Source organism: Falco peregrinus, chromosome 6 (assembly GCF_023634155.1).
Source record: "Falco peregrinus isolate bFalPer1 chromosome 6, bFalPer1.pri, whole genome shotgun sequence".
Lineage (NCBI taxonomy): Eukaryota > Metazoa > Chordata > Aves > Falconiformes > Falconidae > Falco > Falco peregrinus.
This window is the reverse complement of record NC_073726.1, coordinates 10,750,353-10,774,334: the sequence shown is the minus strand read 5'-3', so window position 1 is coordinate 10,774,334 and position 23,982 is coordinate 10,750,353. Positions and strand designations below refer to the sequence as shown.

Genomic DNA, 23,982 nt, shown 5'->3' with positions numbered 1-23,982 from the left:
CAGCCAAGGAACATTACCATTAACTGCTCTCCTTATCCACAAGGTCAGTCATTTCATGAAAGCAAGCAGTCAGGTTGGTCAGGCATGATTTGCAAACTAGTACCCATTACCTTTACATGTGTGAAAATGGGTTGTAAGAGGTTGTGCTCCAGTCTTTCCAGGGATTAAGGTGATGCCTATAATTCTCAAACTTTCTGTACAACAGGATGGTTTACTCCTGAGCTCTTACATGTTTTCTTAAGAAATCAGTGAACTCCTGGGCTCTTCTTTTCCCCACACTGCAGTTCCTAAGGGTCTCTACACAGCCATTCTTTAAATTAGGAGGAAGCTCGCAGCTTACCTTCTCAGCCTTCCTCCAACTCCTGAACTGTTTACTGGTGATTTCTGTAGCCCAGTGACTACCCGTGGCCATATCCTCCTCCAAGTCTTCCCTGTTTGTAAGCAGCAGGTCAAATAAAGCACTAATCCCAACCGCTCCTTTTGCATTTGTGTTCAGAAATTGTCACCAACACAGTCTAGAGGCTTCCTTAATTGCTTGCACAATGCCACATTAACCTCCCAGCAAATTGGTGGCAGGTGTCTGAAATCCACCATGACATGTCAGAAGTTTGAAATGATGAACATCTAATCACAAAGCAGACAGCCTCAGCACCGACACCAGACTGAATCTGGATTATATGGACAACTATCTTTGTCTCCTGTAATGCAAAATACAAGAATAAATGACAGGCAAGGAGCATGATGGCTCTTCTGTTGAGAATTAGTCCTCTTTGAGGGTGAGAGGGTGTCTGGGGTGGACAGCCTAGAAGATGAGAGATTGAGAGATTAGATCTGAGAGATTAAAACAGCCTCAGCAGAGGAGACAGCTGAAAAGGTGACCTGAGAGTTCTCTCATTTTTAGGACAACCACAAAATCACCTTCCTAGAAGATGAAAAATAAACACACGAATTATAGCATACTGAAAGGGAGCTGCAAATATCTCAGCCATTTTACATACTTAATTACTCTTGCCGAGGACAGTCTATCTATCCTCTATTATGGCTGTGCTTTGATATTTCTGTTTAAAATATCTATCTACCATATATATTAGCCAGCTCATTTCCAAATTTACCTTCATTTCTCCCTTCTGAGTGACTGTGGTGCAGGAACCCATATGGACCTTATCCAGCAAAGAAGGTTCCTCTCAAGAAGGGAAAGCTAAAAGGGTTCTCCCTTAAAAATTTCAAGTATGGGGGAAAAAGGCAGCTAAGCTTCAGAACAAGACATTCAGTACCAGTGAGCGAGAGGGAAACAGAAACATAAACTCATTCTTTTCCTGTGCCTTTCTCACACTGGCTGCTGAAGACACTTCAGGATGACAAACGCTGAAGCAGACAAACCTAAATATCGAATGGATCCTTGGGATGGAAATGACAGTTCCAAGCAAGACTGCTTTGCTTTGAATTGATAAAGAGGGAATACAGAACACTATGTCTTACAAATTCATGCCAAGGGTCATTAACTTATTCAGCTTGCTCACAAGCATTCATTCAAATGCACATATAAACCAGTAATCAGACACATTAATAAGCTTATACATCAGTCTGGAAACGTGGCTGTAAAAATTATTTGTTTTGTATTTATTTACCTGAAGACACAGAATCTCTCCTTAAAAACAAGAGTTAAAAAAAAAATAATACAACAGCCTTTGGGAGAAAAGATTTATTTTTATTGCTTAATACCAAAGTAGAGGAACTTTATCCTCGGCTGGTAATATTAAACATGATGAGTCAAATGCACTGGTGATGTTAATATAAGTGCAAGTTAAATGCTGGATATATTTGGCTTCAAGTGTTGAGGCAGCTTACACTCCCTTGGATCTGGAACTCAAGAGAATGTCAAAACAGCGTTAATTACTTCATGAAGTTCCAAAAGAATATTTTAGAGGAAGGAAACACAGGGAAAGGTAAAAAACAGAAGCAGCTTAAAACAATCTGCTTTAACAAAGCCAAAACCGATTTCCTTATTTTTTTTCCTAAAATGCCCATTCTGCTACTGTTTTCCTGCATTCACTGAATGCAAAAGAGAGTCTCAGAAAACAAAACAGCTTGAAAGAAAGATCCGCAGTCAAAATCCCAATGCTTTTTTAAATCCTCAGAGGAGGCGCGAGCCAGAGCAAGGGAGATGGGCAATTCTCAGCTTCTCTCTGCCGATTCTCGGTCAAGCCTGGCTTACCTCTTGTGACAAGGAAGGTGACACGCAGGAGAACAAGCCTAGGAGGAGCTAACTTGGGACAAGTAAATCCACTAGTCTATGAGTCTGGTCTGGTAGTCTCTCAGGCTACTAGAGACCACACATGCCCGACTCCTTCATGCAGGTGCAAAACAAAACAGAAGGACAGAAGCCACATATGCACAAAGCAAGCTCTGTGATAGAAAAATCCACATGTAAATGTTGTCTTGGAAGTGAAAAACTATCCCTCAATGTTTTTTCTCAACACTTGTACTGAACAACTAAACTTTTGGGTATTTTCATGCCTTTCAGATGTCCCACTCAAGTTTTCCTTTTAAATGTAGATGCCAAGGCCAATTTTTCTCACCCGATAGCTGAATGTAAGAAGGATACTGAAATTCTCAAGTACTGAAAATGCATTACCGTCACCAACACACCATTTCTTTCTGGTATTTTCTCAATATTCAACTACAAATAAAAATGTTTCCAAGTAGTTCTCCACTATGTAACTTGCAAGGCTTTTTAACGTTGTTCAGAGTCAGATATTTAAACATACTAAAAAGGTAACTTGCTTCTTGGAGGATGCTTTAATATTCTTTCCATCATTCTTCTATCATTAGAGTAGATGAGAACAAATCAACACCCTTTGGGGCAATCAGAGACTTTTTTCCCGAAGAAAACTCATTAGAGAAAACCCACTTGCTTACAGGAACTAAAACTCCACCCTGCCCCCCACTTAAATGCCATCAGTGTGTGTTAACAGAACTGAATCACTTGGGGGGTTCCAAGACTTCTTTTTTCAGCAGAACTCACATTATTAATGTAAGATGAAACTCCAAACCAGCCTGACACACACAGTTCAGCTTAGCTCTGGATTTCTCACAATATCATTACAGAAGTAACCTTAAGAGGAATATTTGAGCTTGCAGCACTCTTTTCCAAAACACTGAAACTTTTGTCTGGAGCAAGACCTTTCCAGATGTCTGGAATGGATGTAAAAGACGAAGCACCTCAGCAAAAAAAACCCCACAAAACCCCACATCTGAAAAAAGGTAACTGTTGAAATATCTTCATATTAAATTCCTCCGTGCGTGTAATCAAGAGTGACATCTCTTGAAGAAGAGACATCTAAAATCTTGTGAGAAATGACAACTTATTTATCTATTGAAGTGTTTGAATTACTCTGCTCTAACCCAAGAACAGACAACAGCTGGCCCTTTTTCTTCTTGAAGAACACATAAAAATCAATCAGAAAGCAGATTTTTTCGTGAGGGTGGTGGCATGAGAGAAGACACATTCTTGTATTTACAGATACTAGAAACTAATAGAGTTGTGCGTGAAGAAACCTGAAATGTGAACATTTCAGGTATCAAAGGCATGAAACACTTTTCAGGTTGACAGATATATATGACAATTTTAAAGCACTGACCTGTTCTGTAAAGGAAGCATATTGTTAATTGCATCATAGCTGCAGAAACTGTCTAGACTCGCATTTATCATATAAAAATGCAGTCAACACCTGAATACTAACTATAACTCTATATAGGGGAGCAGGAATATCTTTGGACAGGCAAAACTACATTTCCAGCCCAGAGAAATGCTTAAGACATCAGTGGGTAGCTTATCTAACACCTGATGCTACCTGAAAAATACACTGGTGGATCTTGCCAACATTTTCCAGAAGTTACTTTGTTGCATCAGGTATAGTAACGATGCTCACTGATGAACATCAGAAAGATACTGTCTTAGCTGAAGCCCTGGTCACATTATAACATCACACAGAGCCAGTATCATTTTTGACTAAAAAGACTCAGCTATACATATTGTTTAACAGTATGTATTCTAGAGTTTACTGCCCAAACCAATTCTTTTTCCTGTGTCTTGCCTCAAAGAGGTAATGAATCTATTTAAGTTTTGGTCTATCTACTAAAGGGGATCTCAACGCTTCTTTAATTACTTCAAGATGATTATCAACTGCAGATTGAAACTTTCTGTACAAAGATATCATTATTCTTTGTGCTTCATAAAGTTGCATTTGTCCTTATAACTTGTATAAGGTATGAAAGTTTCTAAGAAAAATATCCAGAAGTATGGGAAATTCTGTGACATAACTGCGCTACTTTCCATTATTTTACTGAGGAAAGGTTCAGAACTACAAACATTTAAAAGTCATGAAGGCCTTGTTGCAAATTAAATTGCCCTTAATTTGACTTATTTCCAAAACTGCATAATTAACTGGACTTCAGTGAAGTGCTGGGTGAAACAGTCCAGTTGTATTGAGCACCATAAGCAGACTGCACTTCAGGAGAAATTCTTGACAAAAAAATTTCTCATAATTAAAACCACAAAAATTTATTACGGAAGATACAATATAGTCCACCATTCTCAATGTTAGACATTTATACAAAGAGTTACATTTTGTAAAAGCTAAAGATAATAAAGGATGTGAACCAGATGCAATATAAGGCTTTTGAACAGAAAATTATATCTTGCAGCGAAGTACCATCTAAAGCTATTTCCAGAAGAATTAGTTTGTGGTTGATTCCCAAAAAGTCAGTAATAGAAGACTTAGCAAATAATTCTCCTCAAAACTATTACATTATTCCCAAAATTGTTTATCACCTGTCAGAAAAGAGCATGTGACTTGCAAGAATTCTTTCATTATGAAAATCAGTGTTGTTCTCATCTCCCCACACCCAAGACAAAGGGTTTAGATCAGCCAAAAAAGTCAACCTTATAAAGGTACTTTCAAAATACAATAAACTCTGTGCAGTTACGATTTACCTTGTACAGAAATTCTGGTACTGGTGGAGTGATGTAATAATAGTACATTACCACACGTCAGTTTGACTTTGACTTTCAGTTTGACTTTCTGTGCCAAAGTTATCCTCTACATCAGTGATTAAAAAAAAAAAAAAAAGTCTGTATCATGTTTGATCTCTATAAATCAAAGAAATTGTAACAACATACTGCGGCTAGGCATCTCGAAAGAACTCAAGAAGCTCATTAAGTCCCAACTAACTGGAAATCGCTTCTTTATCATAAAATACAGCTCAAGGTAACACAACGTAAACAAAAATCATATGAAAGCGTTACCTTACAAAACTTACAAAACTGAATCTTTTAATCACAAAGAGATATAGGTGGTTGGCAGCAGTTGCTGGCCTTGCTCTAAACTGTAAAGTTGAAAACAAGATCATAGAAGTCATCTTCAACATTCTAATGTGATCCTCCTGTTAACGTTCACTACCTAAGGACAATGTTAGGCATTTAGCCTATGTTACATGATTGTGACAAAAAGTTCTTCAAAGAAAAATGCATATAATTCTCATAGCTATGTGGACTATCATGTCCACAGGTCAGAAAGCTGGTCTATTACTATTCCCTTTATTTTTTTATTAAGTTCTTGTGCTGATTAAACAAATGCAGTTTCTCACTGCTATCACAAAAAGGATGGAGATTGGCAACCTGCACGGGGACCCACAGTAACCCACACCTAGCAGAGCTGCTGCAAGATACCAAGGGTTTAAGAGTTGAAGGGAACATTCCATTTAGAACAGGCTGGGGAGCAAAACCTGCTGAAAATCAATAAAAAAGTTTCTAAATGCAGAGAAAGTCACAAGGAGGAGGCTGGCAGACAATACCTCCTGCTGTTACAAATAGCATCCTTGTCTGCTTAGCAGCCCTGTAGGTACAGGATAATTTACTCTTATCATCAACATTGTAAGACATTTTTCTGTTTCCTATTTCCAAAGGGCTGGAAGGAACAAAAAAAAGGGGGGAGAAAGAAAAAGACAGAGTTTTCTGCGCAAATTATAACTGTACAGATTTGCTGTTAAGGGCAGCTGTTTGACAGAGCTGCAAAATATACAGAATTTCATATATCTGATTCTCTGCTAGAAGCACAGGCTAGAAGCCAACTCATCAAAACCTCTATCAAAAATACAATTTTAACATCTGTTTGGACTCTCACTTATCTCATTGCTCCCAGACACTATTGATTATCATTATCTGCCAGTCTCTAGTATTCTAAACAGCAGTGGCAAAGGGAAATGAAAGTGAGCATTTTCATACGAAGATGGATAGAGGCTTCTAGGGCAGAATAAAAACTACTGGTGCTGACTGAAATTCGAGTGTAACTTCATCTCATCTTCTATAAATACACAGTGAATAGAAAGGAATAAGATACAGCCCAAACTAAAATATTTATTAAAACTATAATGAGAAATAAGGGGTTTTGCCAAAGAAGTAAATGCATGACGTTATCAGAGATTGGTTGCTGCTTGCAATATGCTGCCTGGGAAGGCTATGATTGTTGTCTTTTTCTTTGCAACAGATGACTTCTCATACCTTTGGCGTATTATGTGCTTGACTGGACCACAGGCACAGGATATGAAATGTATGGTTGGTAGCAACTCTGTTGGAGTACATAATGAAAGTTTTTGCTTTAGCAAAGTAATCTTATCCTTGCCTTGGAAAACTAAAAACTTCAGAAAGCTGGAACCCCAAACAAGAAGGAAACAGGCGTGAAGCCTTTCACTCTCCATTCTTCCCAGTTTGGAATATGTAGGTGCTCCTATATCTGCACCCAAAGAAGTAAGTCTCCCTTTCTTCCTGTCCTCCAATACTTCTGTGAATCCAGAATAAACAATGTGTACTTTGGAGACATGAACAGGAGATTTTACAACCTTCAGTGCTCACAACCAGGAAGAGCAAGGTAAGTCTTCCCTTAATTCCACTGAGTCATCTTTGCACAAATCAGGATGATCAGTCAGTCTTTCTCCCTTCCCACCTGCCTACAAGATTATTTCCTCTTTAACTGGCAATTCAAAAAATTGGAAAGAAAATCATCCCATGCTCAAAATTCTACCATGGTCAAAGACAAAAATGAGTCAATGTGAGGTTTCAGTCTTTCTGTAGGTTATGAACCAAGAACAGGTTGTTGATATTTGCCAACCAGTTTTGTTCCATCAACAGTCCTACAATTAAGAATGAAAATAAAGAAGCCTTCAAGTATACAGAGACAAGAACCTAGTGGATGGTATCATCAGAACCACTTCTAGACTAAAGGAACTATTTTTTTGTTTAATTGTTCAAAGCTCTATACTGACGATTGTTTGTGTTCCTCTAGCGCAATGCAGACTAACAGCAGATTTTGACCATTCACAGTGACATATAAAGTAAGATTTAGCAACCATCAATCACCAGAGGAGGGAGCTTCTACTATAAGCAATGGGTTATCTAGTTTTGGGGAAGAAAATAGCTATTTTTTCATGTTTTCAGGCATTGGAACAGGTTGCCCAGACAGTTTGTGCAATCTGTCTCCATTCTTGGAAGTGTTAAGACCTGACTGGTTAAAGCCCTCAGTAACCTGGTTTGTTCTCACAGCTGACTCTGCTTTGAGCAGCAAGTTGGACTGAATGATCTCCTGAGGTCTTTTCCAGACTGAATTATCCCATGCTTCTATGTTCTAATGTATATAAAAAAATGCAAATAGGCAGGATTATCCCCCAGGATTTCAGTGCTGCTTCACTTCATTACCAACTTGCATATCCCAGAGGTTAGCTTCACCATTTACAAGAGGCAAAAGGAAAAAGATTGGTCAAACAGGAAAAAAAGAAGCAATATTTTCTAACTCTTTCCATTCAAAACTGTTCGTTCAGAAGTTTCCTTCCACCCTGTTAGTAAACAGCTCACAATGAAAACAGGGAGTCCTCATAATTGGATGCAGAATAAAGTATTACACTTTCTCATTATGAAAGCTGGATCTATGACCCTGAGAAACATTAAACAGCACAGATGTTTCAATCACAGAACAGTTACATGACTTCATTAATCCATAAATGAAGTAGGCAACAATGTCCGAGATTCCTCATTTGTTCCTGTATTCAGATGGCCCATGACTACAAGCCCATCTTAGCATAATATATGGGAAAGAGCTTAGCTGTAGTCTGGTGTATGATTTTATAGACAGTGCAGAAAGCTGTGTGAGCTCACTTTAAATGCTACATCCATGCTGGTTCGTTGCAAGACTTTCAAAACCACCTTGCTTTTTCCAGGTTTTTCCTCCTTAAGTAATTGCTAATTTATAGTTGCATCACTGTGAAGACTGGCCAGATAAAATATTTTTACATACGATTTACACTACTGATTAACCACAGATTATACATATAAATCCAAACACACCTTCTGAAAAGACTGTTTGTCTTGGCCTCAGCAATTTATGGGGAACATAATTTTTATCCATTAAAATAACAAAGTAAAAATGTGCAAATTAGCTTTGTAGATAGTGTTTGAAATAGTGCATGTTGAGTTCTACCATACCAACCTTCTAGACACTGGATCGCCAAGAGCATCCTCAATTCAGACACCTGTCACATATCTATTTACGTCAGCAAATTTCTTTTAAAGATGTTCACACATACACAAATGTCGGTACATACGTACGTGATCTGTGTGAGGGTATGCAGGTACACAGATCATAGCACAGTTTGCGAAGATCACCCGATCACCCGTATCACTGGAGCTGTGACACTGTAAAAGGTCTCAGGATATCCATAGCATAACTACCATATACTCTGGCATACCCTTTTTCCTAGTGCTGTCCAGCAACCAAATGATGCAAAGATTCCTTTCTGAGGGGGTCTCATCTCCTCAGACTGTGGAGATGTACTTAAAACTGAAGGCTTCTACTCAAAGGGAGGAAGCACTTGACCTTTTGGTGGGGGATGGGAGAGAAGGTATTTTGGACACAACAGAACCGAGTGACACCAATACTTACTTGGCAGGCATTATATATCAACTGGTGTTCCAATTTTTTGATCCCTAGAATCTGCTGAAACATTTCATAAAGCTGTTCCTTGCTCAGAATCAGCTCCGATACAGCACTTAAGGCCATTCTATTCGGCTGTTTGCAAAAGTCCTCTTCTCCCCTGTATATGGCATCAAATTTGGCTAGCCAAGAACTTAACACTGTCTCTTTGCTTAATCCATCGATTTCTGGCAAACTTCGGACTCTCTTTTCTATGTTTTTCTTAAAAACATCTCTAAAGTCATTTGCAGAACATCCTCCACTGTGGACCATTCTTGCAACCCGGTCACTCTTGAGAAATACCTTTCAAAATAAAAGAAGAGGAAAAAAAAGGAAAAGTTAGGCACGGACACAAACACAAGACAATTCCTTATAAAAGCATTACAAGCTAGTGTTTTGCTTCTGTGTGAGTTTGCTTTATAATGGAAGAGTTATACAGGCCAAGTTTGCTATATTTTTCATGAAGAAACGAGTGACCACATTGGAGAAGTAAGTTTCTGCACTGATTACATGCTTAAAATAAGCAGCTTTTTAAGTATTTATGCACAAATTCACATAGCTAACCCAGAATTAAGTCTGAATTAACAGCAGCTAATTTAAAACTTTCCTACACTGTCTCAAAACTCTGGAGCATGAATTAAAATATGATCTTGAAGCCAGCCAAAAATGTCATGGAAGATTAGATAGAAATCCAGAAAAAAAGAATACTACAATCAATATTCATAACAGAGAGGAGAAAGACTCAAAGACACAAAACTGGTTCTACCTACCACTGCAGATACAACACTGAAGACACAATATGGGATTCTCTGTAAAAAGACCCAAACAAAAACCAACACAAAAAACCCTTCCCAAGTACCCGTACTTTAAGATATGACATCCAAATTACAACAACAGACCCATTAAATCAGCATCAGCATTCTGTAACAACTTCTCAGGGTTCAAGGATGGTTGCATTCATCTCTTCTTCTAACATGGGCCTTGGCAAAATTGATTTTTCCAGCCACAATGCGTGGCCAGCTCATTTCTAGTAGCATGTCTCATGAAACCGTTCCTCTACAAAATTCAGCTAACAAAAAGAGGACCACTGCAGCACGATCAGCCCTGTAAACAACTGATGTGTGCCTTGGACAAGGGATAAACTGCATCATGCATAAACGCTTTCATGAACAGATAACTTGGGGTGAACCACCTGGCCTCCTGCAGCAGGGGGAGATGGGTTGAGGCCCCCCCAACCCTGCAGGGCTTGGCTGCTGGGAGGCTGCTTGACTGCCACATCAACACCCCAAGCACAGCTGAACTGCCAAGAACAGATGCGATGCCACGTAGTCCAAACAGATTTCCTCTGCGTCACCTTTCTGACTGTTTGCTCTTTTCAATCTGATACTATGAAGTGGAAGATGAGTTAACTGTGCATTTTCAGATAGTCATTTTAATCACCAAGAGCTACGAAAACACAATGAATGGAGATGATAGCACAGCAGAGCTCTGACTCCATGTGCTGCCGTGTGTTGGAAGATAGCGCACCTAACAACCGACTTAAAATACTGCTGTGCTTCATTTGGAAAATACAAAGCAGAGGAGTAGAAGAGGAGCTAAAAAGCTGAGCAGAGGGGAATACATGGGTGGAAAGAGATCACAAAACTATCTTCCAGTTCCAGTGCTGCTTGATGCATGTTTCCCTGTAGCATATTTTAAAAGGTAGTTACTCACAAATTACATCTTTCAACAGATATTCTAATTGACATCGTACAGAAGGCAGTAGATTAAGCCTAAAAGTACTTGCCTAAACAGATTATTCCAAAAAAAAACATCACCAATATCTGCTAATCACATTTTATGCTCTAACTGTACCATGATGAATCTCCTTTTTTGGAAACATAAGCATCCAAAGTTAAATTCTTATCCGTAATGGGACCTGACATGGTTACTGTCAACTAATGCTGATATTAATTTCCTCAAAATGCTACACTAATATTGAATCTCGTTTCAAAACAAATAATAATCAGAAATTCCACTCAGCAATAAAACTATTCAACACAAACAGGTACAAGGATATTAAACCTTTCCTTGTTTTAACAGTCCACAATTACAATTGATTCATTCCAACAGCTTCACTAGAAAGCAAATAAAAAAAACCAATTAAAAAAGATGACCTAAAACCAAGTTCAGCTACTTTGTACTGTTTGTAAACAACATTAAATCTTCCATCACATTAGTTTGCACAACCAATGAGAGAAAGCAGGTGCACAGGAAATAGTGAAATTAAGAGTATTTATAGGTTCTTCCCCCCAGAAAAAATCTAATGTTTATCTAAGATTACATGACTGTATGTATTGCTAATATAACTGGATCATTCTAATTAAAAGATAATTTAAAATATTGCAAAATACACACTGTAAGGCCATCAGAATATCATTCACCTTTCAACACCTTCTTTCAGTCATGTTATTCAAAACCATTAATGCAGAATGCAGGGGCTGAAAAGCTGCTAGCGCCTCCCATGACTTATGAAACAGATTAATTCACAATTTATTTCTGATTTTGAAGTTTATTTTCTAGGAGACTGCAGGAAAAAAGCGTTTCATTTTTTCAACACTCACCTATTTTAACACTTGGTGCCTGCAACATTGACAAAATGATGGCATGTTCATGCTGGGCAAAACAACAAATAAAAATACAAAATACAATGAGCATGTAGCCCTAACCTTAAAATGTTCCCTTCTGAGTGTTTTGGGTCGCAAAACTGTATTTTTATTAAATTTTCAAAAATTATACCAAATAATTCTTTCACAAAAGATATGGTGGGTATTAAAGGGAATTACTAAAAATATAAACCCAAGGTGCAAATAACATACTACAGAAAGTACATGGTTGGTTCTGAAAAGGAATCCGTCGGACCTAAAGCTCTTAGCGCATGAATCCTCTTTGAGTGGCTATTTACCAAAATTTTTCCTGAGGGGAAAAAAAATGTAACATCATCTTTGAAATTAACTACTTGTACTTGATATAATTAAAAAGTAATAGTAACATCTGAACAGAAAGACTCCATTTTTAATGCTTTGTTTGCAACAGAAAACCATAAGAGAATGGAAATTCGGTTGAGTGTACCATATGTGCCTCAAATTTGACACTGTAAGATGCATTTAAAAAGCTATTAAATGTCTCATTATTCCTGTTCCTGAAAGACATATGGTACACTTCATGTTAAATGCAAAATCCTTTGCTTCAGTTATATTTCTTGAGATCTGTCTTCTCAGTTTCAAAGCTCTTCTGAGCTGTTTTATGGTGCTTTTTTTTTTTTTTTTTCCTTTTTCTAATCGAAAGAGAAGTTTATGGGAATTGCTACTATACGGAGACTGGTCTGCCACCAGTTTCATGCTGATGGAGCAGTTATTTCCACTATTGTTCCAGAAAGCCCATCTGGCTAAGTATCTGCAGGCCCAGAGTTCAGGGACACATATATGCTTTACAATACTGGTGGCCCTTCCCTGGAAGCATTAATTTTCACACTGAAATATATAAGCCTTTGAGGTAGTCTGAATGTAGTCCATATTTTTTTCTTCAATATGGATTATACGCACAGCCCAATAATCCCCATCAGAGAAAAGGTTTGTGTTGCCATCCATCTTTAAAGCAAAATACTAATTAAGTACGGTCACTAAATTGCCGGCTCTTCTTCCCTTTACTCCTGTATCTGGATTGTCTGCTCATTAGACTTAGATCTAATTAAATAATCATTCAAAAACCTTCAGTGTTAAAATATTATCTCATGTCTCTCAAAACTAGGGGGGAACTGGAGAGGAAAAAAAAATAAAATTAAGAGGTTTGAATGTAAAATGTACTTGAAGAAGTTACCGGGGGGACAAAGAAATCTATTTCTATAGAGAACTAGATTTGGCAGATCAGTTGTGATCATTTGGAAATCCTTGTATTATTTAGAAATAATTTGATAAGAGAAAGTATTTTTAATGAAGGCTTCCCTGTTTCTGCCAGTGTTTTCTGGACTTTTCAATGAAATCATGGAGTAACACTCTTTGTCAGTCAGCATTTGAGCTTTTAGTATCGTTATTGATTCCTTGAATCTAAGTCAGCATCTTTTTCAGTTCACGTTATTTAGAGCCCTTCTATATACTCTTGGACTGAGCCATACGTACAGTCTTTGATGGATAAAGTTCTTCTCACATCATAACTGGTCAAAGATGATCAGGTAAAGAATTTTAAAAACCAAAATTCCTTAATTTCTTCTTCCCTTATAATTACAGTAACCATTATCATTTGCATTTATGTCCTGGAGTATGGTTTAAATTAACTTTTTTCTAATCATTACACATACACAATTTCATTTGTTGTAAATGCTAGTAGTAAAAAGCTTAATTCAAAATCATCTTCAGCACTAGCTACTTACATTAAAACCGTATTTCTGTTTAAAGATGAAAAATCATCATTTAGCAGTGCTTACAGCTTAAGAAAGTAGTGAAAATATTAAACTAAGAACTGCTTTTACATCTTCTAGCACATATCCCTTGAATAACATTTCTATTTATCAATCATCACACCAAATTTAATTATATATGCAGGTAACACAAACAGGATATTCTCATTTAGTACTGTAAAGCTTAGAAAAAACATAAGCAATATGCAAAAGAGTTTGCATAAACTCGATTGTAGATAACCTTCGCCTTCTCTTTGTAAAGGGATTAAATATAAGGTCCAGCAGGCCACGCATTACAGACTTTTATACATGTTTTCTCTCCTTCTCTCATTTGAAAGACACATGCTGATGAGAGTTTTCTATTAAGGTCAGCCAGTTTGGAAGAAAAAAATCCAACACAACAGTTACAAATATCTGTAATGTTTCTAGCAGTTTGTATAAGTGATGTTATTAACCAAAAAAAATAACATTTTGTAATTTTGCTACACATACCAGTAAAACACAACCTTTCAGCTACTTGCTTATGTATCAGTTCTAGCAGTGCCTGACTCAGCTGCAGGCACAGCACCAGCTGGCAACACACTAAGCTTGCACTGACCGAATTATTTTACAAGTTCTTTCATTCTCTGGGAGAAAACTTTGCAAAAGGATTTGATAAAGAGAAAATTTATGAACTAAGCCACACACCCCATCCCCCCTTTTAAATAAAGAACTGCAAAACCAAGAAAACAAAAATGTGTGCTCCAAACAGTACATTACCTCAAAGGGGAAAAATATACATACGTTAGGATTTTTAATCAAAATCTCACTTTCATACTAACATTCTCTTCCAAATTAAAACACAGAAAGCACACACCACCACTACCACCCCCCCCAACCCCCCCATATTATTTGTTGCAAAAATGTTGTGTCTACAATACAAATCTCTTGCAGAACACCACTTGCATCTGTGGTATACCCAGTGCTAGAAAATAAAAATCCTTGGTCTTGTAGGTAATAATTTATAATGGAGCACTTTTTTCAACATAAAATTGCCTTCTTATTAACCACGTGAAAACTGCAATTTTAGTTTCAGGGAATATAAGTGTGTGTATGTGTGTGTATATATATATATATAAAAAAGCACATGTGTGTATGTAATGCATGTGTATATACACACACACAGAGAAGAGCATTGCAGTCAGTCATGTTCATCCATTAACCATTTTGGAGACACTCAATTCAACTATGACTTATTGCTTCTTATGTTTTGAGTACAAGTTTTGTGTGGTAACAGAGGATTTTGTTTGATAAAATGTTTGCTTTTTTAAATTCAAACAGGTACAGAGAAGGGCAGAAGGACCACAGGAACAATTCCTCAGCCGCTGAAAAGAAAACGCCTTACACATCTGGCCCCTGTGCACCTTCTAGCAGTGCAACTGCACCAACATTCTCCTCTTCATAAAGCAAAACAGCATTAGGAATTTCATTTGCCACAAGAGCAGCTAGAGATTCTTCGTTTTACACAAGATCACATTTACAGTCGAGAAACGTCCTGTGCCTTAACAACCAGGGCTCAATGCATGTCTCATGGAAAAGATGGCTGCAGCTCAAAATGCATACTAAGTCTCTAGGACAGTAAATTTCTATACATACTAGGCATTATCTGAATCCGCTTCCCTATCACCTTCCCTTACAACACATAGTTCAAGATGCCTAACAGCTTTTTTCATTTAAGTTCTGGCATTACTGGATACAAATTCCTGGCACCCTGCATACTCCAGCACAGTAATAGGTGCGTAATGGACACATTCGGCCTCTTAACCAAACTAGCAATAGTTTGGTACAGGCTGCAGGGGAGGTAAAGGCCTGAACCATAGGTAGCTGGGCCAAGAACTCCTCTAGTTCCAATCTGTTCTCTGAAAACCCACAAAGGATCAGTCGCTCCATGAGCATTTATCTGTATGAGCTTGCAATGATGACCGTGTGATTAATAGATGAATAGCAGGTGGCTTTTCCAAGACTCATTTATCAAGGAACAAAGAAAGTTGTGAGTACAAGGAGTCCCTGTATACCTTTCCCATTGCATGTGAACTGACTGGGCGCCAACCACTTTATTCCATGACCAGGACAGCCTCAGTGAGCCTTCTCTGGCTCTCCTGGCTAAGCAGGCTGGCTGCACGGCAGCGATCTCTCCTTGAGCTGGGATGCCTGTGAAGGTTGCTCCTCAAGGCAGAGAGACCTTTTACCAATGGCATGACTTTTACTGGTAAGAGATCGATACTGCGCATAACTTTGTAATATGTTAACTTTGATTGGGTCTTGGTAACTTTGATTTGTGCCTTGGTAGTTCTGAATCACTGTTCAAAGTGGTTGTGCCGTAAAGTAACAGTGTGAATCTTGCAATCAAACTTTGTTAAGCCACGCTTTTACAGTATCATATTAAAACCACATTTGCTAATACTTTTGACAGTGGTTCTTTAAGCAATCTAAATCACCCATTTGGAACAAGGTGGAATAAACCACCACAGTCCTTATACACAGAGAGGGCCTCTAAGTAATAGTTCACCCAGGAGCTGTGGTAGCTTTCTACTTCTGTTTCTACGATTACTTGCACGTCATTCTGAATTATGCATAAAACGTCCCTGTCTTCCAGACTACCAATCACAGCTGTAACAGCATCCTCTGCACTGATGTAGAACGTGGGAAATGCTTCATTACCTATGCTTGGTCATTTTTAAATGATTGCACCAATTGCTCCAAGTGATGCTGCAAACTTTATTTCGCTTGTGAAAGTACTCTATCTCCTTCTAATTAGGACTATCCAGCTCTCTTTCTGTTGGCCTCCTGGAGCTTGCTAAGGAGCTGCAAGCACTGCAGCGTGGTCATTTGGGTAGCACTACCAACCTGGACACATTCTTTAATGGTGAAGTTCTTCCAAAGACTCCACCAGATGCTGACTCCCACACTGTCCCTCCCAGTCTGGAACAACTCTTACGCAAACAACTCCCAACCCACGGGCTTGTGATCAAAGCAGACAGGGCACCATCAAGACTGCAAAGCATAACCACTGGGAGGATCTGGCCCCTCTTCTCCAAGCCCCAGTCACACCCTGGTCATGAAGAAACACACTTTAAGTGCATTTTTTCCCAGTTGGAGCTGAAGGCTGTCACAGAGGCTCAGTCTGCTGTGAGTTGTGTTGCTTCACCGTATTATGCCCACCAGCAACGGCAGGCACTACTGCCCTTTAAGCCAGCGGGATTCTCCTTGGGCAGGTGGGATACACTTTCAGTTCCCATGTTTTGTAGTGCTGCCACATCAATCTCCTGTGCCCACTGCAGAGAAATAAGACTCAAAAGATTTTGGTGAATGTGAGGGTAGACCCACTGTCCCCAAGATAACCACTGCCCCAATTTCACCTGTTTGTCATTGTTACTTTCTACACAATAATTTCATTGTACAATCATTCAATCATTGATTATTAATGCCCCCACATAAACCTTTAAAGTTTAGTTTAATCTCTCTCAGGGAAAAAAAAAAAAAAAAGAGCAAATTTCACTGTAAGGCATATAAAGAAAATTCAGCCTCTGACAACATCATGCATTTCCACCTTGCAAGTGTTTCCAGAGCTATCAAACCATATTCCATACAAATCATAAGTGTATAGTTATACAAGGGCCAAACATTGTCTCTCCTACACTGGCTCACAAAGACTGATGAGCCCACTAGTTAATTACGTAGGTCTCCACAATTATCCATACCAACTGCAACTGATGTTTGGGGCATCCTTAAAATGTACTAATGTTAAAATTGAACTTTTTCATATAACTAAGAAAACAGGTTGTCAGATAAGGCTTACAGATATTTCTCTTTGGAGAGATGCTTCAGGAGAACCCCATCAACCAGACACAGATACACAACTACCAAGGGCTGCATTTTGTCCTTAAGGAATCATTCTTGCATTAAAGGTTATTTTTTACTTTAAGCTTGATTGAAACAAAAGTAGAACTATATTAAGATTAATGGCAACTATGTCATATTGGAAATTGTCAATTAAAAATAAAAAAATATAAATGAACCTAAGTACCTCTTTGATGAAGACTGAACAAGGGCAAAAAGGATTTTGACAGAAGTCTAAGTAACACTCAAGTTTATGAATGCTTTTCAGATGTGCTTTTCTGATGTGTTCTCCACTCAAGGTCCTGATGTGCTTTCTACAGTTACCAGAACACTTGAAATTTATGACACACTGGATAAATGTTTTAGAATAGCCAGCAACTTTCAGGCCTAAATTGAGCTCTAAAATTTCTGCAGAAGACAGTAATTATCTTTTTAGAAACTAAAAGGAATTGAAATAAGTTTCTTATTTAAAAATTCAATGTGAAATGCATTATCATGCTGTGCTAGAAGCATTACTTGATGAAAAACAAAACATAGGACATTTACTGTGTGATATTAAACAGCACTGTTGCTGCCACTGCAGCAGCTCCTCAAAGCCTCTCATACAAAAGCTCATTCACAATTCTCATTGCAGTCAACAGCTCTCACCCACTTCTTAAAGTCCTTCCCATTCCACAGGAATAAAAATATTCCCCATTTCAATCGCTAGCATGAGCAACGCTCTCTGGGATCAGCTCACACAACCCTCAGTAGTTCTACTGTATTCTGAAATCACACAATGCATCGCACCAAGGATGGGGCTAGTTTGATGAAGGTGCAAGAAACCTGACAGATTCAAGAACAGCTGCCATAACTACATATTCTAAGAACAAAGGATTATGCCTAATAGGAATTAACATATATTATAACCAACGCGGTTTGCTGCTATACTCTGGAGCTGCAGAAAATAAACATTGTTTCAGATACGATGTTCCCACTGCACTTAGGAGAGTCTGGGTAGAAATAGAAAAACCCTCCAAAAAATGTGAAATCGATGCTTAGATTAGGTTTAGTCTAATCTGATCAGAAGAACAAGATCATTTTGGATGAAAAATAAATACCTTATGCAGCTACTACTGTTACTGGTATATATTAATTATTTTAATGCCAGTTGAATCGAATTACTGCATTAGCCATTGAAACAGCATTTATATTCTAAGAAAATACCAATAGTTACCAATGCAGTTTAACAACTACTGGCTGCTGAACATGAGTTAAAATTGAGCTACTTACTGAGATATGCTCAGTATTTTGAAATCAGAAATATTTTTAATGTTTTTAGAAAAAAAAATACAACTGGCTTGCAGGTCTTCTTCCTCTCCTGTTCCCTTTCACCCCCTAGAAATATCCAAACATCCTCCAGGCACTATTTTGATTTTTTTTTTTCTATGAAATTATCAGAGTTAAAGGGCCATTTTTCTTTATCTGTGTAAATCTTCAGAAGAGTCCTTTATCTTCAAGTAAAAGCAAAAGACACTCAAATTTTAAGAGATCATACTAACAAAGTCCTAGTTCTCTGTTTAAGTATTTCTGTCATAATTTTGTTAATTACAGGTTTCTTCTCCTACAAGTGTACTACACTGTACAGTTTTCCGTAATTCAGGGAGGGGTAGGGGTGGGTGGGTGGGGATACTGAAGTAAAAAATTCCTTAAATTTTAGTTAAAACGAAACAAAAATACTTTCCTGTTAAAACCTCCTTAAAACATCACATTATGTTAAGGTGAGAAAAGGAAATAAAATTTGAAGTAATAAACCACCGTCATCTGAAGAGGCATGACCTTAATTTAATATTTTTCCTTTTTTTTAAAAAAAAAATTATGTCTACTACCATTGTGGAGTATATTAAGCTATGATTTCTTCTTATCAAGAGTAATGGTTCAGCAAACATCACAAGTTGAAATCTTTAGAAGGTTTACTTTGTTTTCTTCAAGTCTTTTGGGCAATATCACAGATACACATTGGACATTTCTTACAGCTTAGCAACCGGCTATCTGTAAAAATACACCAAAAGCCAAACTCTTGAAAGTTAAAATGCATGCTATTTGTCTAGGCTTACATGCTTGTAAGCATATTGCACAACACAACACTGTGTACTGGGATTTGTTTCTTCACCTCCTTTTTCAGACTGGCACAAGCGATTGCCCAGTCTTACCCAGTTTCTGTTCCTGAAGGCTACACGTTACACAGACTCATGTACTGCAATGTTTGTGCCTTGGGCACAAGAACAAACAGAGCTAGAGTGACAATCACCATAAAAAACTATTTCACCCAGAAGTAGGGTTTTCTCCTGGGTTCATTTATTAAAGTTATCCAGATGCCCTTTTGGAACAAGTGTATTTGTCCTCCTTTCAAGGCTGACAACAGCAACAATAGTTTTTGCACCCTGGTGAGACACAGCGAGTTATCTACCGTTGTCTGTACGAGCATAGCTGCGGATTACTTTAGCAATAGCTCTGCTTGCTACCTCCTCGTACAGTCTCCCCTTCCACCAAGCCGCAGAGTTCACTGGATGTCTGGAGAGTGTGGAGGGACTTTGTGCACTGTGGCATTGGCCCTCAGGTGGTACCCACACACTGGAGGAGTTATTCTCCAAATACCATCTCAAATGTACAGTCCAAAGCGGTCCAACTTCCCTTCCAAGGGACTTTGCTCACACAGGCAATGTGGTTCGAGATCTGGGCAGACTGATCCACAGCTACAGATTAAACACTGGCAGCCAGAAAGAGGCAAATCCTCCTCCCCAAAGATGAGGTTCGAGTACCTTCATGCTAGATGCTGCATGAGGGCAATTACAAGCATGCAATTACAAAAATGATTTCTCATCTTCCAGCTGTCTATGGCAGGGAGGAATTAGCTGATAACAGGTAAAAGCACAGCAGAAACAGATCTGCATATTTCACAATGTTGTGATGCTTGGTTTGTTGGAAGATAAGAAACAGCCTGCTGTTAGAAGTCTTAGTAATTCTGTGTTCAGCAATGGGAGTGGGTTATCCGACATGCTGCTAGGGAAAAAGCACTGTTCCCTCTGCATACTGCTTTCCTCCTGGCTAGGATATTCTAAATCTAATGCAGACAATGCCATGAGCTCTAAAGTTCTCACCTATATGGTCCACTCATCATTCCTATTTAACTGTGGAAATAAATGTGTAAATGTCACTGGAGACTCAGCAGTTTCTGTACAGCCCTAGACTTTTCTATCCAACAGCTCTCTCCTGCTAGAAAAGCCATGCTCTCTCTGTAGAGGCTTCTCAGATACAGGAGAAAGAAGAGACTGCACAGAGTGGGTCTAGAATAGATCATTATGTTCAATAGTTCCAAAACAGAAAAGGTACTCCAGCTAATTACCATCCCAGCAAAAGAAACCAAACTCCATGCTAGACATGAGATGTTTTCAGCATCTATCTTTTTAATGTATTGACTGATACAGACCATAAGCAGAAGTGAAAGTATTTTATACTGAAAAACACACAACACCAAAGGGAAGGAGAAGAGGTTTATGCTTTGAAGCAGACATTTGTTTGCTTGCAATTTAAATGCAGGGGCTGCCTTGTCACCAATCCAGACAAGTTGCCAACAACCTATTATGCTGTCTTCCCAGTTTATTCAAGACATGGCAATTAAAGCTGACATGAAACTGTTTCAGTAGAGATACAAAGCAGAGGTTTTCCTTGACCACATAAAAAACTTCTTTCTCCACTGCGTAAGGCTGCAACACACTCACTGTCCTTGGCTGTATCCATCACTATCTACTTGGTTAAAGTAGTAATTTACAAAGCCTCTTTTTGCCAAAGTGCATTTTCTTGGTTAGTAAGGTGAAATTCAGCAAGCATTAGGAGCCCATCAACACAATACTTCCAGATTTTCCTCCCTCTTTACAAAAGACCTGAAAACTTGCTCCCCAGTATGATCTTGCCTGACCAGGACTCCTCCCTTTGGGGACCAACAGAAAGCTCCAGGTGGCAAGAATTTCAAAGGGTCTATTTTAGCTACCGCAAGTCAGAAAAAGGCTGTTAACTTGAACACGTAACACAGCGTGCCTCAGAGATATCACTGAGGAAAGGTTTATTTTCATTGCAGTATTGGTCCCATTCGTTTTCCAGCAAACAAATTCCAGAAGGAAGGTGTCCAACCCTGATTATGAGGGAAGAAGGTGAAGGACAACAAAAGCAGCTAGAGATGATCAAGCAGAAAGAAGAAACTGAAGACTGAAAGAAACAGACTTCAAAAAGGAAACATATATACCCAAAAATAATGAGTAGTAAACATGGTCATACCAAAAAGATTAGAAAAAACATTTACTTAGTGTATTTATTTCACAATCACAGATGATGATTAGTTTATGCATAACTACCTCCTTTGGTACCTGCAACTGTGAGCAAAACACACAGCTGTTCAAAATCAACAGCCCACATTTCCATTTGCCTTGCTAAGGAACTCCTCAGTCTGCTGACTTTTTGGTGTTTATTTAATGCAGTACAAAATACAACAAAACTAGCACTTCATCTCTTATGACAGTTTTTATCTCTTAGGATACAATCTTTCTAAAGATAAGATCCAATTACTTGCATTAACTTTGAGAAAAAGTGAAGTAAATGAGCAAGTACAATAAAGAAGGGAAAACAGTCCTTCACTGAATTTTCCTCTAGAGTCACTTGTTCTAATTTTTATTCTACTTGCCTGAAAAATGAAAGTTATGTAAGTGACAGTTTTCATCGTTGATATTGCACTGAGCTCATTTTGTCAGAGATGAAAACAACTAGCTATTTCATTTCCCTATTATCATTAATGTTCTCCTGTGTTAACAGTTTTCACCTAAGTATGGATTAATAGTTATTAGTTTGAATGAACATACTACTATATCTCTATTTTTAAACATAATACTACCAGGCAGCCTATAGTCAGCGTAGCTTTGCTGAGATCCTTTCAGTCCCTATTCCACATTCCCCGAGTACTTCCATTTAAAATGAGAAGGACACTGTTTCAGGATAGAATTTTTTACTCATCGAGATCACTTTTTCATGTCCAATTTATGTATTCTGCCAGTACAAATGAATGTTCCAAAAGCACATGAGCGAACAGAAACTGGGCTGAAGCCACCTGAAACATCTTTTTTTTTTGTGTGTGTGTGTCTCTGCTTTAGCAACCGAAAAAGTGTCACAATTAACTTGTCCCTTTCTTTCCATGTACTATTTAGTTTTGGTGGTTTATCTTTTGGTGGGGTAGAAGGGGCACTGTTGGGTGGAGAGAAAGGTTAAAGCACTGCGTTCACTCTGCGGTCTAAGGAAACCAAAAAAGAACTGACATACCATAAATACTGCAAAACTTGGATAGTCACTGGAAAACAAAGACAAGAGTAGATCCTCTTAAGTTTTACTGATGATGTCTTACTTTTTAACATAGCATCTTTCTCCTACTATGATCCCCAGGGTTCAAGGAAGCAATACATAGCCCCTTTCCATCCAAGGAAAAAAACTTCTTCTGGATCCCATAACAGATGGCATCATTTTAACAGTATTCCTGAGAATTAGATGTCATGTGCAGAAGTGGCAGAGAGAAAGATCTCCAAGACAGAACCACAGCTGCGTACTTCCCACCCCAAAACTAAAAAGAAAGGCTGTCTGCACCTGTTGGCTCCTGTGTGACCCAACAGCTGCTAGGATAATCCACTATGATTATTTAAAAAAAATCCCATCATTACTAAAATGATGGAAGTAAGAACAAAGAAGCTGAACATCAAGACATCAAGAGCTGTGACTGGAGACAAGTAAATAAAGAAGAGATGCAAATCAAAAGATAAAGGAGTAAAACTCCATCTAGTTCATAACTTAGCAATCACTAAAGTCTCAGCAAAGAGAAAAATGAAAAGTCTTAGTATTGTGTCTCCATCTGTACTTATGCACTAAGAGAAAGGAACCATTCAGAGAAGAATAAGAACAAACAGTCCTACAACCCATGTTTAGTACGCAACTCACCCTATTAGATCCCTTTCCATGTGCTGGGAAAGGGCATGCTCATCCAGAGGACAACTTAATGCGGGCTCTACTCTGAAGCAGTCATTGGATGCACCTCTCTCTCCACAATGAGGGCAGAGAAGCTCACAAAGATTCACTGTCCAGACTGTTTTACAAAGCATCTCAAGGCAAGTAATGCAAATGCTTTCCAGAAGTTTCTAAACTGGTTAAACAGAAAACTTTGAATACTTTTGGGAGAAAAAGGATAGAACACCACCATCAATTTTAATTGCAAGCTGATGCAATAGATAATACTTGCTTTGTGATGACAACCTATTTGGTGTTATAGAAATTGCCTCCTTGCCCCTCCCCCCCCCCCCCCCCCCCCCCCCGGCAATCTGTAATTTAAATATTTCTGTTTTAAGAGGAAGACATGAGTAACGAAGTAGGAGTGCAACGGCAGGCAGGGACAATGCATCATGAAAATTGGAGTGCTTGGGGAATTGTTTGCTTTGTTTTTACACTTAAAATGCATTATTATTTGTCTGGACATTTCCCTTACAGCAATACCATCTCATCACTCATTATAATGCATTTCTATTCTGGAAAGTGATACAGAGGCTATAGAGAGCTGTTAGACACCAAGCCATTGGC

General features: G+C 38.3%; 1 protein-coding gene across 2 annotated transcripts in view; it reads right to left on the bottom strand.

Moving 5' to 3' along the window:
• CADPS2 (calcium dependent secretion activator 2) overlaps window positions 1–23,982 on the bottom strand; it is a 323,550-nt gene that overhangs the window by 205,313 nt on the left and 94,255 nt on the right. For both annotated transcript variants that reach the window (XM_055808537.1, XM_055808536.1), the window contains exon 3: window positions 8,994–9,326. In XM_055808537.1, coding sequence (XP_055664512.1) covers window positions 8,994–9,326 — 333 coding nt within the window. The remainder of the gene's footprint in view (window positions 1–8,993; window positions 9,327–23,982) is intronic.